Here is a 17,832-nt window from a genome sequence, read left to right as displayed (position 1 = left end):
GTGGTGTAAGCAATGAAACGTAATCAGGAGTTTTTGGACATATATTAAGAAGTAAATTTGTCTTTCAAAATTTACAGTTGTGAAAATACTACTATAAGGAATTTCTTATAAGAATACACATGTTCTGGAAGTTCATTTGCTATTCTATAATCAATATAGTATAAAATAACTGAAGAAATATAAAAAGAGAAAATCACAATTTGTACTACGAGTAGCAAATATATCTAAACTACCATATGTATTCAATATGTACATAGCAGTGTTCAAAATTAGTTAAACATCTGAGATGATTTTCATAGTCTACTTTCTTTTCCAAAATTAGTTAAATAATTAAGTAGACAGAATTATTAGTAGAGATTGTGAAACAAGTAAAATATTTTATATTATAATAAAAATGAAATAACAAATATATATTTTAAAACAAACTTGTAAAAGTTACTAGTTTGTCAAAAAATAGCAGATTTTCCCTCGAGGGTCTCTAGGAACGGTGGCGTCGATCCTAGCCACTGTGTATGCGATAAGAATGTTCGCCTCAAATGTTCAACTACCTCCAAGCATTGATATATATATATATAATCTGCTATTTTTTGACAAACTAGTAACTTTTACAAGTTTGTTTTAAAATATATATTTGTTATTTCATTTTTATTATAATATAAAATATTTTACTTGTTTCACAATCTCTACTAATAATTCTGTCTACTTAATTATTTAACTAATTTTGGATATATATATATATATATATATATATATATATAGTAACAAAGTATTTTCGTACAATATGCTATATTATAACAAAAACGACTACACTTCATGACACCTTGACATCCAAGAAACACGTTCCGTTTCCAATGTTAGTTAGTCCACCGAATATCACACATTGCAGACTGTTTATGGCGCTATATTTCCACAGCTTGCTCATTCGCTTGTTCACTTTTCGTAACGTTTTCTCTATTATTCCATCTTGCAATTCTTCGTCCCTGATTTTCATGTGACACAATATAAAGTTGTATTCCATTACTATTGTTGACGTTAGTTTTACGGCGTGCTTGTTGTTATCCGCTATCACGAAACGTATCTGCAAGCAAATTAACGTGAAAAATACCAATATTAATTATATTTCACAGAATAATATAAAACACAAAAAAATCGACACAAGATTTTTTAACGCCTTACGCAAATTATTATAATCGATATTGTAATTTTGTTTTTATCGTTTACATTATTCCTGTCATTTTAACTTGTTTCACTTATTGGTAGATATTCATGTGAGTCACAATTATTAAAATATTTTCCAAAGGAAAAGTATACTAACTTGATCATTTTTCAAGGAATCCTTGTTGTCCACAACTTTGAGGGACGAACTATTGAGATATTTAGCATACTCTGACGTGATTTCTTCACTGCCTACGATGGCGATAGTGTCTTTCTTCTTTGTAGGATTGGATATGGATGTACCATACTGTTTGTTTTCTGTAGACATTTCCAAAGTCTGCATTTTCTGATGTCTCAACGATACCGCGTCTCCATAGTTCAAGCTATTTGCTAGTTTTAATTTAACTAGTTTCATGGTGGCTTTCGAGTCCTCCACTGAACAATGTCCAGCCTTACCGTCTTGAATTTGCTCCCCAAGAAATTCTTGCACTAAAGTTTTTAGTTTCGACTTCATAAATCTGTGTTAAATAATATTCGTTAAATATTAAACGTTAAGTATTAAACTTTCTATGTCATATACAATACAATTATATTTAATTGACAAAAATTAAAAAAGAATATTGTATTATATTTACTTTAAATTAGCCTTAAATAATAATATGTATTAATATAATAACATATTAGATTTTAGATTTTAACATTAAATTGATATTAAAATACTATATAAAAATATTAATTTTAATGTTCGAGGTATTACGCTACCTGTATCCGCTGAGATTGAATATCACAGACGTATCGATGTTATAGGGATGCATCATTTTTAATGCGCGAAGATCACACTCAAGACTGTGCCCTATGAGAATCGCATCTGCGGGCAGTAAAGATTTCAAGGTTTGCTGTACGTCGTGCAGCGTGACTGCGACGTCCGCCAGCATCTTCTCAGTAATACCGCTATACTGAGTCAAGTAATTTACTATTGCGTTTTCCGGTTTGACTAGAGTGTTGTAGATGACCTGCAACGAAGATCAAGACGAAATTGATTATTCATGTTTCTTCAAGCATAAGCGCAGGCGCGCAGGTAATTGCACTCACGTTCATACTTTCGTCCACGACGCTAATTCTAGCAAGTTCTAGATTGCCGGTCGTCGTTAGACACATCTCGCAATCCAGAGCAAACATGGGCGACATTGCCGTGACTTCCTTGTAAGAATCCTTCGTCAATATATATGAACAGAACCTACATACGTTTTCATAGTTAAGTTAGGACTTTACTGCGGCAGTACAATCAATGTAGCTTGCGTAAAACTTTACCTCTCTGCCAACAGCTCCTTAAAAGGCACGGGATATTTGTGATCTATCATTTGTTCGAACGATAGAAGGAGGTTTTTTCTGTCGAATTTATCCGTAGGTGGTAGATTCTCCTTCGCATCATTATTCTCATCATGTTGCACATTGTTGATCGCCACCGGGAAGGTGGCACTTATTAGTTTCATAAAGTTCCTGTTCATTTGCAGAGCAGTCTCCTGTGAATCTGAAAATTAACAATGATTTAACAGAGATTTTTTATTTTAGATGAAATAAGCTTAAAGATAAATTTGTATTAGTGAAAAATATATTCCAGTTACATTTATTTATTTAAGTGTATATGTACGTACGGCTGATTAATTTATTGTACTGGGTTCTAATTGAAGGAACAGCTGCGAGCTCTTCCACTATCGATCCTCCATATATACCAGGTGTTACTATCTCTAAACGGTACTTTAAGTTATCTTTCACGTGGGGAAACATGCTCTCGTTCGTGATGAAATGATACGAAGAGAGCCCTTCAATGACGAGGACCACTGTCTGGCTTACCTTTGGAAAAAATCGCTTAATGTAAATTCTTGTATCGTATCACTTAGAATATTTAGAATACAATACTCCAATGCTGTATAATATTATTAATTTATATATAAATAAAAATCCTTAATTACTTTATTATCCTAATATTTATAAAATTCATTGTACTACTGTTATACTTATTCACTAATTACAAAATTATTACCTTTTTATACTTTTCCAGCTTACACCATCTTGGCGAGTTTTGTGCAATTTTTTGTCCAAACAAAGAATATAAGAGTAGATGTCGTACATCGTTGAAAAATATAGGTATTCTTTGACCTATGTTGTTGTCGTCTATAATAGCATTTCTACCGACGTCTTTAAGAGTAAGGTTCGGGATGTCCTTAAGCCTTTTCTGACGATCTCTTAGCTCTTGTTGCATCTTTAGGTAAGATTGCTTTAGATATTCTTCATTATTTAATCTAAACAAGAAGAAAAAAAGCTAAGAATTATACCTCATACATAAAATGCCACTTTCTTATTTATGAATCAACCAAGTTACCTGGGCTTTTTATTAGTCTGAGATTCTAATTCGTCTTCTTCCTTAATGCATGTTTCTGAATTTGCGTTATCAATTTCTTCACTATAATGCCGTTTGCAATTGGAATCTGCCATCGCTGTAACATTACTCACGGAATGGCTGGGTTTATTAGTACCTGACTGAAAATTGGTTTAATTAGAATGGTAACTGCAAGAATTTTATTTTATTTTAAAAATTAGATAAAAACCTGCATTGATGCTTGTAATTTAACTTCCTTGTCTTTATCATTGATTCTTGCAATTTGCAATGACGCTGCCAACTTTGCTCTCTTTCTCTGTAATCTTTGTAATTGTTTAGGCTTCAGTTTTTCCATGATATATTATTTTTTTCAAATCATACGATACTCTATAACAATTATTTTTATCATAATATAATGCAATAATTAACGTCGTAATAATACTAATCTGTAATAATATGTAATAGTGCAGGATAACACTTACGAAATATTATACAAATGTATAAAAACGGCAGAAAAGTACAAATCAATTTTATTTACGTTGATCTAAAGGGCACATGTAGTACATACGTTTAAAACGAAGGTTACATTCCTTTCATGAGCTAACTGGAGCTAACCACACTACCACTAGTCCACCACGCTACACTCTACACTGAATCAAACTAAATACAGCTGACTATCCAGACGCTAGAAATCGATCCGAGATCTCGATCCGAGAAATGTGTGGCCAATCAACTTGCACTTTTACGGAAAAGCGGCAAGTTGATTGGCCACACATTTCCCAGATCGATTTCTAGCATACTAGTTCTAAAAAATTCCACTATGAATCGCTGTTGCTCTGGGCATCTATCACGTAACTTTTCCCCTAGGATGAAAAATGAAAGATGAAAATTTCGCGTGAACTTTTACGTTATGATTTGCTACTGAGATGAAGAAATTTTCATTTTTCATTTTCCATCCTAGGGGAAAAGTTACGTGATAGATGCCCTGATTGAAAAATGAGACAGTAGTATAAATCAACAAAAAGTCGTACTTTTTACTTTGCGACAATACAGTTAATAAGCGTGTTATACAAAGCTTTTATTCGTAAATTTATCAGAATTTTCTATTCGTGAATAATACAGTTCAACGAGAAATTTAATAAACTTTTGCTTTCAAATAATAAAATCCCATGATAAAACGTATAAGTTTTTTATAATGCTCAAAAAACTGTTCACTCCAGTTGGTTTTGCTGTATTAATATTTATCGTAAATAGCATGCAAAAAATATAAGCAACAATATTTACAGAAAACTTCTTTAATTCAAAATCTACTTAAGGGGATACTGGAGTTGCTAGTGAACTATTTTTTCACTATAGCGATGGTAATTGCAGTTTCGAAAATTCTCTTCATTGCTTGTGCAGAATAAAAAATCCTTTTCCACAAATGAAGTATAGATAGAAAGAAAGCCCTCTCTACAGGACTTTATATTCAAAATGGAAAAAAGTTAGAAAAGACAAATGCAAGTTTTTAACTTTTTTCCATTTTGAATGTAAAGTCCTGTAGAGCGGACTTTCTTTCTATCTATACTTCATTTGTGGAAAAGGATTTTTTATTCTGCACAAGCAATAAAGAGAATTTTCGAAACTGCAATTACCATCGCTATAGTGAAAAAATAGTTCACTAGCAACTCCAGCATCCCCTTAAGGGGAAAAAAGTTAAAAACTTGCATTTGTCTTTTCTAACTGTTTTCCATTTTGAATATAAAATCCTGTAGAGCGGACTTTCTTTCTATCTATGCTTCATTTGTGGAAAAGGATTTTTTATTCTGCACAAGCAATAAAGAGAATTTTCGAAACTGCAATTACCATCGCTATAGTGAAAAAATAGTTCACTAGCAACTCCAGCATCCCCTTAAGGGGAAAAAAGTTAAAAACTTGCATTCGTCTTTTCTAACTTTTTTCCATTTTGAATATAAAATCCTGTAGAGCGGACTTTCTATCTATGCTTCATTTGTGAAAAAGGATTTTTTATTCTGCACAAGCAATAAAGAGAATTTTCGAAACTGCAATTACCATCGCTATAGTGAAAAAATAGTTCACTAGCAACTCCAGCATCCCCTTAAGGGGAAAAAAGTTAAAAACTTGCATTCGTCTTTTCTAACTTTTTTCCATTTTGAATATAAAGTCCTGTAGAGCGGACTTTCTTTCTATCTATGCTTCGTTTGTGGAAAAGGATTTTTTATTCTGCACAAGCAATAAAGAGAATTTTCGAAACTGCAATTACCATCGCTATAGTGAAAAAATAGTTCACTAGCAACTCCAGCATCCCCTTAAGGGAAAAAAAGTTAAAAACTTGCATTCGTCTTTTCTAACTTTTTTCCATTTTGAATATAAAGTCCTGTAGAGCGGACTTTCTTTCTATCTATGCTTCGTTTGTGGAAAAGGATTTTTTATTCTGCACAAGCAATAAAGAGAATTTTCGAAACTGCAATTACCATCGCTATAGTGAAAAAATAGTTCACTAGCAACTCCAGCATCCCCTTAAGGGGAAAAAAGTTAAAAACTTGCATTCGTCTTTTCTAACTTTTTTCCATTTTGAATATAAAGTCCTGTAGAGCGGACTTTCTTTCTATCTATGCTTCATTTGTGGAAAAGGATTTTTTATTCTGCACAAGCAATAAAGAGAATTTTCGAAACTGCAATTACCATCGCTATAGTGAAAAAATAGTTCACTAGCAACTCCAGCATCCCCTTAAGGGGAAAAAAGTTAAAAACTTGCATTCGTCTTTTCTAACTTTTTTCCATTTTGAATATAAAGTCCTGTAGAGCGGACTTTCTTTCTATCTATGCTTCATTTGTGGAAAAGGATTTTTTATTCTGCACAAGCAATAAAGAGAATTTTCGAAACTGCAATTACCATCGCTATAGTGAAAAAATAGTTCACTAGCAACTCCAGCATCCCCTTAAGGGGAAAAAAGTTAAAAACTTGCATTTGTCTTTTCTAACTTTTTTCCATTTTGAATATAAAGTCCTGTAGAGCGGACTTTCTTTCTATCTATGCTTCATTTGTGGAAAAGGATTTTTTATTCTGCACAAGCAATAAAGAGAATTTTCGAAACTGCAATTACCATCGCTATAGTGAAAAAATAGTTCACTAGCAACTCCAGCATCCCCTTAAGGGGAAAAAAGTTAAAAACTTGCATTTGTCTTTTCTAACTTTTTTCCATTTTGAATATAAAGTCCTGTAGAGCGGACTTTCTTTCTATCTATGCTTCATTTGTGGAAAAGGATTTTTTATTCTGCACAAGCAATAAAGAGAATTTTCGAAACTGCAATTACCATCGCTATAGTGAAAAAATAGTTCACTAGCAACTCCAGCATCCCCTTAAGGGGAAAAAAGTTAAAAACTTGCATTCGTCTTTTCTAACTTTTTTCCATTTTGAATATAAAGTCCTGTAGAGCGGACTTTCTTTCTATCTATGCTTCATTTGTGAAAAAGGATTTTTTATTCTGCACAAGCAATAAAGAGAATTTTCGAAACTGCAATTACCATCACTATAGTGAAAAAATAGTTCACTAGCAACTCCAGCTTCCCCTTAATTCGAGTAGGAATGTAAAATCAGTAAACAAACTCGTAAAATCGCATGTGTTATTTATTATGTCTCTCAATGAGATACATATGTATCGATAATCGAAGTCCGTAGTTCAGCTGCTTAATGTATGAGATTGTGACGTATACATTAGGTAACAGATTAAATTGTATTGTATCCGATACAGCTCACGCGAAAAAGCGAGCTGCTTATCGCACAATATCTATTGTACCATGTCCAAGGATCGTCCCATAGTCTTACGTAATCGAGTATTATTATCAATGTCACAGTTTATAATATTTGGACTTGCCTCGAGTCGCTTTATGGAAGAACGAGTACGAGTATTCTGACAATGAATCCGAAATAATGGTGCAAATACGATATGCATGTAAGAACATTAATGTACACTTGACTTCGAGTCCGCAAACAAGGACACCTTGAAGTATTTATCGAGCAATAATGGAACCTCTAATTTGCTACACGTGTGTATGTATGTATGTGTTTGTGTATATGTAACATGTATATTGTCACAACGTATGTTTCATACTGCAGGGAATAAATACTTTAAAGCGCGCTCATTGACCAAGGAAAGCGCGAGTAACGTTCACCGCATCGCTGATAACAGCAGAGAATTCAGCATCTGAACTGCGACCTAGAAGAGACGCACGTCTTACACTAGGCGTGTGTATGTACGTACATGCTCCGGGAATCCTCGACGATATCGCCGTGTAGTAGCACGTATACTCTCTACCTGAGACGCACCGATACCAAGAAATACAAAAGTCACAGATTACGCGCGCTACCGCAAAGCCCACCGCGTTAATCGTTACTCGCGATCGGCTCTCTCTCTCTCTCTTTCCTCGTCTCTAGGTAGTCGAACACGTGGGAAGAAAAGACTTCACGCGACGATATCTTACATACGCGGGAGGGGACAGCCAGTTGCCGAATCTATGCTGCTTCAGCGTCTCGGGTATATCAACGGTAGGAAATAGCTGCACCATGCTTACAAAATCGTTGCTATCACGTGCATAGCACCTTGCCTTTTCCTCGGAATCGTTCTTCCAGGTACCCCGGGATCTGAAAATTGAAAGTTTCACAATGGGTACTTTAGGCGTTTCGTTTGCTGCAATACGAGAAGAGAAGAAAAATAAACATACATCTACATACGCGTAGCTCTGGGAAGGATAGAGTCTTCTAATGAGGATATTCTACATGTAGGTTGTGTTGTGTAAAGAGACTTTATTTTCAGGTCAAATCAATTAGGATCTTTGTGCTACAACTTCAATCTTTGTTCCCCAACGAACAAGTCGCGCGGTCACCATCGGCGATTAATAATAAAAAATTAATAAAAATTAACATTACGCAAGTACGGGAATCCTACGTCATTTCTTTTGTACAATTCGTTTTGTAAGTAAAAATTACAATGTTTTTAAAGAATGCGTTATTCTACAATTCTGAAATATGTTACTTCTTGGTAACCTGAACGAGATGTAGCTATCTACAGAATTACCAAATCGTTACATTATGATACATACTAATTAGATAGTTATCACACTATGTCGCTGTGAATAGACAAGTTTAACATGAATACACAGAGCATTTAGTACCAATATTTCACAATATGCCGATGCTTATGCTATTCTGAGAATATCGTGGCAGAGATATCTTTTAAATGCATATTAACAATATTAATAAAAACGTAATTACATCAAAGCACAAGCAAATATGCCTTCACAATTCAAACGAGAATAGTTTAATACAATTCAAGCAACATAATTTAATTCAATTTCACAATTTAGATTAAGTCACTGGAATAAATACATTCCTCTCGAATCTATGTGAAGAAAATGCAGGCGACGTATTTTTAGTTCATGAAAGCGATTTGTGTTTTTTTTTGCGGATGCGGATGACTCTAGGATGAGGTTTTCGATTAAGTACAATAAAATGGTCCATTTTTCCACTACAGCTAACAGTGTCAGGCACTCTGAGAACATTAAAACATAAGCAACGCATAGGAATTAAAATCTTCCACTGGTGTAGCCAAAATTGCGTCAAGCGGACGGGGAGGAATTCGCTCTCGCCTATCTATCTCTAGTTTCGCCAAGCGAAGCAACGCTCGATGTGGTCGCAGGTAGGGGGAAAAAAGACACAATTACGATTTGACTATAATTACTTCTACCTTTGGTTTCGGCCGATGGGTGTCCACGGCTTCTATCGGCAATCGGATGTGCTCCACCTTACAGCCGTAAGCGACTGGCGTTAATTTTATGATGGTGTGCAGAGGTACTTGCAAATACGGTAACTCATCTGAAATTGCAAGAAGGATAATTCAAATTAATTATACAACATCATACGACTTGTTATATAATTTGTTTGCGAACGAACAAGCGTTTACAGTACCTATTACTTCTCGCGCGTACGTCAATGTCACTGTTGCGTCAGAAATAAATACAAAAAGCATCGATAACAAGATCGTACGAACATAAAAGAGCGCTAATATTTGCAGCGCAAATGACGGAATAAATAATTACATTATTCTCCGTTCATCATGCACTGCTGCATGCACGGGCGCATTTATCGTTTCTTTCTCCCGACACGGTTCAGTAATATCGAAGGTCGCCGTGCATGGCGTCTCGATATTCCAATACCTTCAGCATAAGATATTGTTCAAGCGTGTTATATTCAATCCTATACTTAGATAATTTTCTTTATGCGCATAAATAATCGAGAACGTATCTCGTGAAAGGTCTGACAAAGTACTGACCTGCGCTCTTGTCCAGGAAGTAAGCCAGCAAACAGCGAAGAACCGCCTGATGACTGACGACAAGAACGTTACCCTGTCGCTCTAGCTCCATTATCACGGGTTCCAGCCGCGCGACGAGGTCCTCGTAACTCTCCCCTCTCGGATAACGATAAGAGAATTTGTTCTGGTCTCTTGCGGCGAAATCCGTAGGATACTTGCTGGAGATTTCCTCGTAAGTCATCTCTTCACATATACCCTGATGATTCGTAAAGAAGATAGAAACCTGATCGATTGGATCTAAGGCTTTGTTTAACGTTTTAACTTACAGCATCAATCTCGTTGAGCGCCTTCCACCTTTCTTGCGGTGCCTTTACGTCAGCCGCGGTTTGAATGGTCCTTTTCAGCCAGCTAGTCCACACTCTTAAACCCTGTAAATGTAAATACTTGGTTTTTATGTTCGTCGTAATACGGGAAACTGCTTGCAACCAGTGCAAGATCGAATTTACAGGGAAAATCAATTAAACTATTTAATTGATATTACATAACGCACATTAAATGCGTATTCAATTATTATATACATAAATATTAAATCTCTACATTAAATATATGTAAATAAAGAGAGCAAAATGTTTATAGGTAATAATTTTTCAGAGTAAATTATCTTTGTCACAAGAAGAGATTATAGAAACAAAAATCTCAAAGCATTAATCAGTTAAATAAAAATTTTCATATACAGGGTGTTTCCTAAGTAAGTAGACAAACTTAAGGAGGATATTCCTTGGCTTATTTTAAGAAGAAAAGGTCATATAAACATATGTCCTAAACTGCTTTGTTTTCCAAAAAAAAGTACATCACTGTTTTCGTTCACTTTTCGTTTATTATAGAACAGTTTGTGTTATTGCAAATGAAACAAATGAAAAACAATAGTAACGAAAAAGAAAATAGTAACTAAAAAGAAAAATAATAACATCACAGTAACTGCTGAAAATGTCCACCTGCAGCCATGATACACGCCTCGACTCTCCTTTCCATTGATTGACGTACACGCTCAAAAATACCTGGAGTGTTACGTATTCTTTCACATCCATCTATTATGCGATTTCTGAGATCTGTTGAAATTTGTTGACTCGTACTGCAAAAGCACGCTATCCGAAAAGTGAACGAAAACAGTGATGTACTTTTTTTGGAAAACAAAGCAGTTTAGGACATATGTTTATATGACCTTTTCTTCTTAAAATAAGCCAAGGAATATCCTCCTTGAGTTTGTCTACTTACTTAGGAAACACCCTGTATTTATGGATATATATATTAAGCTTAATGTTAAAAAAAAATAAGAAACGCATCAGAGGGTTGAGGAAATTTACCTGTATATCTTGATTGGTGATGTAATCAGCCAATGCTTTGGCGTACTCGCGTCCCCGCTCGCTCAGGTCCGAATCGCCGCCTATCCTGCCGTCGAGATTCATCAGGCTCTCACCGTGCCTGGTCAAGTAAATCGTGCGTGGCACAATATGAATGTTCATGAGGTAGTAAACTATTCTACTTTGTATATGGCCTTCGTGCTTATGGACCAGCACCTTCTCGCCGGTGTTGTATATTTTCATAAACGATAGATCGTTCTCGCGCTCTTCATCCAACGGGTGGTATCGTTCCTGATAGTGCTCGATTCGCAGCATAAAGTCCGCGAGCACTTCCTCTTTGTTCATATTCGCGTAATCTGGACTACTCACTTTCACCTAGACAACAGAGAAATGTAGTTATCTCAAAGCTCTAAACTGATCAGCGTCATTAATCTCAAAAAGCAGGTCATTAAACAGCATGACCAGGTCGCTACCATCGACTACATTCTGAAAGCACGTACTTCCATAATGTTCTGCTCGACGATCTCCGGATCATTGCACACCGACTCGACGAAGAAGAGCTTGAAGCCCATCTTGCGGACGACGATGTCGCGTATCAGCTGGCGCCTCTCGACCGTGGAATTAGTGGCGTCGAAAACGGCCACCTCGCCGTCGCCGCTCTCCAGCCACTGGCAGACGTCGTTCAGGGCATCCTTCGCGCATTGCGTGCGTATTGCCATGGCCTTTATATTGTCGGGACGGAAAAACTCGTGGCACTGATAGGCCGTAGTGGCGTGTCGCCTGTACTCGCCCAGGTTGAAGACCTTCGTGCTGATGCCGATCCAATTCAAGTAACGACACAGCTTCTTCGATATGTAGGTCTTGCCACGGGCCGGTAGACCAACCATCGCGATCACGTGGGGCTTGTTCACGAAATTCGCGCGCTCACCTGCGACAAATAAGAAACGATCGGTATCAAGAAAAATATATCACAAGAATAAATTTGATTTGAAGAATCAATTTCAAGAATCATTGAAGATACATCATAACACAACAGATGCGTTGAAGACTATATATTAGGGGTGTGATTTAGTTTTGAGGGTTTGTTTTGCTCAAAAACGCATGTATTTAAATATGATAATGAATGAATACCTTAATCCAAATATTTTCCTTCGTTTTCTATAACTTTTTCCCATCTTTCTGCCAAGAGATGGATTCCACCACGATAAAATCACTCTTCTTTTCAGTTGATCCATTCGTCGACGAATTTTCGCACTTCTTCCAAATTATCAAAGTGTGTATCCTCTAAAGCGTGTTGCATCCACCGGAACAAATAATAATCGCATGGAGCAATGTCCGGAGAAGACTTGCCATTCAAGCTCTAATAGTGTTTGTTTCACTGATAACGCAACGTCAGGTCGAGCGTTGTCACGAAGAAGAATCGCTTTCCGTCGTTTACTCGCAATTGCTGGTCGTTTTTGGTCCAATGCTTGCTTCAACTTGTACAATTGGTGTCGATAACGATCAGCCGTGACAGTCTCATGCGGATTTAACAGCTCATAGTACACTATCCCACCAAATACAGAGCATTACTTTTCAACCGTGAATATTGCGTCTCGGAGTGGATGTTGATGGTTCGCCTGGATCCACCCATGATTTTCTGCGTTTCGGATTATCAAAATAGATCCACTTTTCATCCCCAGTAACGATCCGAGACAAAAGACTCTTCTTTTTTGCCTGCCGATCAACGAAATGCAAATGTTCACCCGGTTCGCAATGGCACTTTCCGATAATTCATGTCGAACCCATTTCCCTTCTTTCTGAATTTTTTCCATTTCATGTAAACGTTTGGTAACTGTTGTACGATCAACATTTAATGCTCTGGCAAGTTCTGAAGTGGATTCTGTTGGATTTTCGTGCAATAATGCTTGCAAATCTGCATTTTCAAGCTTTCTCGGTTGTCCCGAGCGTTCTTCGTCCTTCACATCAGTATGACCACTTTTAAAGCGTCTAAACCAGTATTCACACGTCTTAATTGATGGGGCAGAATCACCACAAGTTTCCACAAGAATTCTATAACCGTCAGCCGCAGTTTTCTTTTGATTAAAAAACAAAAGCGACGCATGTCGAAAACGCTGTTTCGGAAGTTGCATTTTTACGATGATGCAAACACGACTGTTATTGCATCTATTGCTATAATGCTACTAAATGTCATGGATAATGTCAACGCTGTAAGAAACAACAGTTATCGGAAACAGCTATTGGAACAAACTGACACTACAGCCATTTATTGCAAAACCCTCAAAACTAATCACACTCCTAATATATTAAATATTAAATATCGATTTTTTAAATTTTCTATTACTTTTCTGATCGGAAAGCATGTGCCATCCGGACGTAGATTCAACTTGCTACATCCGGTTTTAATTTCGACACGATAACCCTGAATCTATCTCATTCATCTCTCATCTTATCGAGCAACTTCAGGATTTCGTTTATAATTAATCGTTATCAACGGCGTTTTGCGCAGAGTCGCAGCTCTATGCGATTCGATTCTTATCTATATGTGTATAACGCATTTGCGTTAAATTTGATTAGAGGCTCTCCCTGGACGTCACGCTGTAAGTGACTTGGACACAACCTTTAGCTCTCTTACGAAACTGGATCTAATCGAACACTAATAAGCGAAACTCGGAAAAACAGTTTTTTCTTGGGATGTTGTGAGATTTTGTGCGACCAAATATTGTCTTTACACGTGATCCTTGAAATCTACTTATAATTATCACAAATTCCAAACTTCAAACTCCAATTGTCGAAATAACAATATTAAATTATGTTAAGTCTTATCAGTTATCTTATCATCGTCGACTACGATGATAAGATATTCTGGAATTCGATTAATCGAATAAGGCGCGCTTACTCAAGTTATCTTTTCACATATTGTATTTCAAATATTTAATCATTATTAAAAGAAATCGTCATGTCTGTTATCACACTTATGTTTGTCATAATCACTTATGCTTATCATGTGTTAACTCACATTTTACATACATATGTTTTATTGATATTATTCATGCATCATGTTAATAAATGCAATTGCGCTAGGTAAATGCTTTGCATCTGCAGTTTTGCATTTTATAAAAAACATAACATACTGGTTTTTCTCTGATGAAACTGCGCGATAAAACGGATTTAAATATTAGTTGCGCAAATTAATTTGGTACTTCTTTTTCTTTAAGTTGAGCCTTTACTTTTTATTATATAAAATCGACATGTTTATTACTTTTGCGATAGAGGCTCAATTTATTTAAAAAAGAAAACGAATTAACTCGCGCACCTAATTTATCTTGTCGAGATTAAAGCGTCGCTTTACAACACATTGTTCTCCACATCGTTCGTAAATAATTTAAACCCAATGACGTTTCACATTCTCCGATCAGAGTTCGCGCTTCCTTGAACGCGATAGCGTATGTACACGTGTCGTCGCGTTAAAATGATTTATCGCGCACGCAAAGAAAACGCGACGACTCAATATGTTCGGAAATCATAACGAGAGAAGATAATTTATCTTGCGATCCAATACGCGCGCGACGAGTGTTCTGTTTGCTTTGAACTCGCAAGCAATTGAGGATTTTCTTCCGGAAGCACAGCGATTCAAGAAAATACGCTTACTACGTTTGCGCTTTCTCCTGTCTGCGCAATTTAGTTTTTTACGCCTTACTTGCTCGCAAAAGTGCAATAATTAATCGGAATAAAAGCGAAAAATTGAAAAAAAAAAAAAAAAAAAAAACAGCGGAAGAAGCTAAGTGTAGTTTCTTCCACGATCGATCGAATGGGCGACTCGATTAAACCAGTTGATTAATAATGATTTTTTTTAAATTAAAAAAACCAAGAACGACATCGAGTTTACCGACCACGATGACGGAGATTCAACTGCGTCTATAAAACGAGATGCATTTGCGTGCCAGCTAACGATAATCGAGCTGTCGTTCCTGAAACATAGCATGTCCCTAAACATAGCCGATTCCGCAGGGTGTAAAAACGCACTTTGACCACTTGCGTATTTCCTCACGCAGGCTGCACGCAGGCTGTTCGGGCCACGTGTGGGTCGGGTTCTTCGGGGATTCCGTGGCGTGCCGCAAGGACGGGGGCGCGGAGACGACGAACGACATAATCGCGCCAGGAAGAAGACACCCGGTACGTTGACCGCGAGAGCGGAGACCTTGAACTTCCTCCGAAACGGAACCGCGGGGGCGAACTCACGTCCGTCGCACGTGTCGCTCGCGCGAGCGCAACGGACGGAGATGCAAATAGATGGAGAGAAAGAGAGACGGACAGAGAGAGGGAGAGAGAGAGACACGGTCGTCGGAGTCCCGTGCGAGAGGCGCTCGAAACGTTACCTCGGATCGGGAATGGCTTCGTCTGGATGGTGTCCGACGTCGGTGGTGTGTAATGCATTTCGATCTCCGGGTCGGCCATCCTTCGCCCGGTTGATTCGGTCGGCGGTAGAGACAGCGGAGAGACAAGAAGAAAGAGAGAGAGAAAGGCAGAGAAAAGGGAGAACAGCAGCGAGTCGCGTGCACTGGCGCGCAGCTGCGCGCACCGCGTCGACGTACTGGCCGACCGAGAACGAGCACGAACGAGCGACGGACGGGTCGTCGGCGACGACCGCGGGACCACTCGCCGCCGATGCGTCGCCTATCGGAGCGCGAGAAGGGCGGCGCGCGCGTGGGAGTGGGGGGGCCGTTGGGCCGCTACCGCGCCGCCACCTTCGCACCGGACTGCGTGCGATCGTGGTCGGACTTCGGACGCGTCCGTCGTTGGTACCGTCGCGCGTTGATTCGCGTTTGCGAACGGCGTCGTCATCCGCGGACTCGCTGGACGTCGTCACCTGCGAACGACGCTTCCGGGGAAACCCGCCAGATCTCGGCGATGAATTTAGACCTCCGTCATCGACACGGGAATATATGGACGGAGCCTTTTACGAGGGGAAGCTGAGATTGCGGTAAGGGGAGAGCACTGCACTTCGCGTAACTTCGGCTGTTCGGGTACGTTCGGTTCCGCTAGTGATATATACAGGGTGTTTCCTAAGTAAGTAGACAAACTTAAAGAGGATATTCCTTGGCTTATTTTAAGAAGAAAAGGTCATATAAACATATGTCCTAAACTGCTTTGTTTTCCAAAAAAAAGTACATCACTGTTTTCGTTCACTTTTCGTTTATTATAGAACAGTTTGTGTTGTTGCAAATGAAACAAATGAAAAACAATAGTAACCAAAAAGAAAAATTATAACGAAAAAGAAAATAGTAACTAAAAAGAAAAATAATGACATCACAGTAACTGCTGAAAATGTCCACCTGCAGCCATGATACACGCCTCGACTCTCCTTTCCATTGATTGACGTACACGCTCAAAAATACCTGGAGTGTCTGAAACGAGTGTCCACTTGCGGCGCCGCGAGACCATCCCCACTCCATCCCCACCGCTGTTGACTCGTCTGCAAAAGCACGCTATCCGAAAAGTGAACGAAAACAGTGATGTACTTTTTTTGGAAAACAAAGCAGTTTAGGACATATGTTTATATGACCTTTTCTTCTTAAAATAAGCCAAGGAATATGCTCCTTAAGTTTGTCTACTTACTTAGGAAACACCCTGTATATATGTACGATGAGTTATTGGTTGTGTCGGAATGTAGCAATCGCGTTAATGCAAAAAGGAAAAATTGGCAATAACGTATGAAAGAAAATAATGGCCCGAAAATTTCTTTTCATCTGTAAGTCAAACATACAATTGTAGGTTATACACAATGGCGGTAAAACGTTTCAGATATTGTTATGTGTTTATTATTATTTAAATTTATTATTATTGTGTTAAGAAAGAATTTTGGCTTGTTTATTATTATATTCATATATATATATATAGTCAAATCGTATATATTAATATTAAATATATGAATTATAATAACAACTATAAATGAAAAACTGTTATTGAACAATTATTCATATGAATATAATAATAAACACATAACAATATCTGAAACGTTTTACCGGCATTGTGTATAACCTACAATTGTATGTATTTTACTTACAGATGAAAAGAAATTTTCGGATCATTTTCTTTCATAAATTGTTGCCAATTTTTCCTTTTTGCATTAATGCGATTGCTACATTCCGACACAACACAATAACTCATCGTACATGTAATTTCAGCATCATAACTTTACAAAACTTTATCAAGCATCATTCGGGCGATGTCGAGAACAGCCGAACTCGCCCGATTTGCCAGCAGTCTCTCCTTACCGCAAATCTATAACCCCCCTTGCCTAAGTTCGTGGCATAGGCTCCGTCCATATATTCCTATGTCAATGGTCAGGTCGGTCAGGTTAGCCACGTGCGCCGCACATCCCCCTTCCTGCTCCAAGTAGAAATTTGTGCTGAACTTTGCCGGAGTTGTGAATCTCTAATCGAGGTCGCCAACTGTACGAGCAATTGGATTCCCTGTCTATATAGCAATCGAAAATATGATTCGTGGAGATAAATCGGTGTGATGACGCGCGATTAATTTTAGTCGAATGATAAGAAAGTGTCGAGGCGCTAAGTAAGGGCACTTGACTGGCGAGTCAGCCGCTCTAAACGGAAACGCCGT

General features: G+C 37.6%; 2 protein-coding genes across 4 annotated transcripts; both read right to left on the bottom strand.

Moving 5' to 3' along the window:
• Positions 1 to 769: 769 nt before the first annotated feature.
• LOC105279481 (RNA exonuclease 1) lies at positions 770 to 4,223 on the bottom strand. Of its 2 annotated transcripts, none has more exons than XM_011339293.3 (10): positions 4,018 to 4,223; positions 3,765 to 3,922; positions 3,539 to 3,696; positions 3,200 to 3,458; positions 2,811 to 3,009; positions 2,467 to 2,686; positions 2,248 to 2,392; positions 1,918 to 2,168; positions 1,316 to 1,673; positions 770 to 1,078 (listed from the first exon to the last, which is right to left on the bottom strand). In XM_011339293.3, exons 2-10 carry the CDS (start codon positions 3,888 to 3,890, stop codon positions 812 to 814), a joined length of 1,983 nt encoding a protein of 660 aa, XP_011337595.2. In that variant the 5' UTR covers positions 3,891 to 3,922; positions 4,018 to 4,223; the 3' UTR covers positions 770 to 811. The 2 variants fall into 2 exon arrangements, with proteins under 2 accessions (XP_011337595.2, XP_011337596.2); XM_011339294.3 differs by having other exon boundaries at positions 4,104 to 4,223.
• Positions 4,224 to 7,149: 2,926 nt separating this feature from the next.
• Positions 7,150 to 15,861, bottom strand: LOC105279488 (6-phosphofructo-2-kinase/fructose-2,6-bisphosphatase 1). Of its 2 annotated transcripts, none has more exons than XM_011339302.3 (7): positions 15,588 to 15,859; positions 11,709 to 12,136; positions 11,212 to 11,583; positions 10,174 to 10,275; positions 9,869 to 10,103; positions 9,284 to 9,411; positions 7,150 to 8,181 (listed from the first exon to the last, which is right to left on the bottom strand). In XM_011339302.3, exons 1-7 carry the CDS (start codon positions 15,664 to 15,666, stop codon positions 8,125 to 8,127), a joined length of 1,401 nt encoding a protein of 466 aa, XP_011337604.1. In that variant the 5' UTR covers positions 15,667 to 15,859; the 3' UTR covers positions 7,150 to 8,124. The 2 variants fall into 2 exon arrangements, with proteins under 2 accessions (XP_011337604.1, XP_011337605.1); XM_011339303.3 differs by lacking the exon at positions 7,150 to 8,181 and adding an exon at positions 8,324 to 9,088 and having other exon boundaries at positions 15,588 to 15,861.
• Between the last annotated feature and the right edge of the window lie 1,971 nt (positions 15,862 to 17,832).

Source organism: Ooceraea biroi, chromosome 9, assembly GCF_003672135.1.
Source record: "Ooceraea biroi isolate clonal line C1 chromosome 9, Obir_v5.4, whole genome shotgun sequence".
Lineage (NCBI taxonomy): Eukaryota > Metazoa > Arthropoda > Insecta > Hymenoptera > Formicidae > Ooceraea > Ooceraea biroi.
This window is presented reverse-complemented; position numbering and strand designations above follow the sequence as displayed.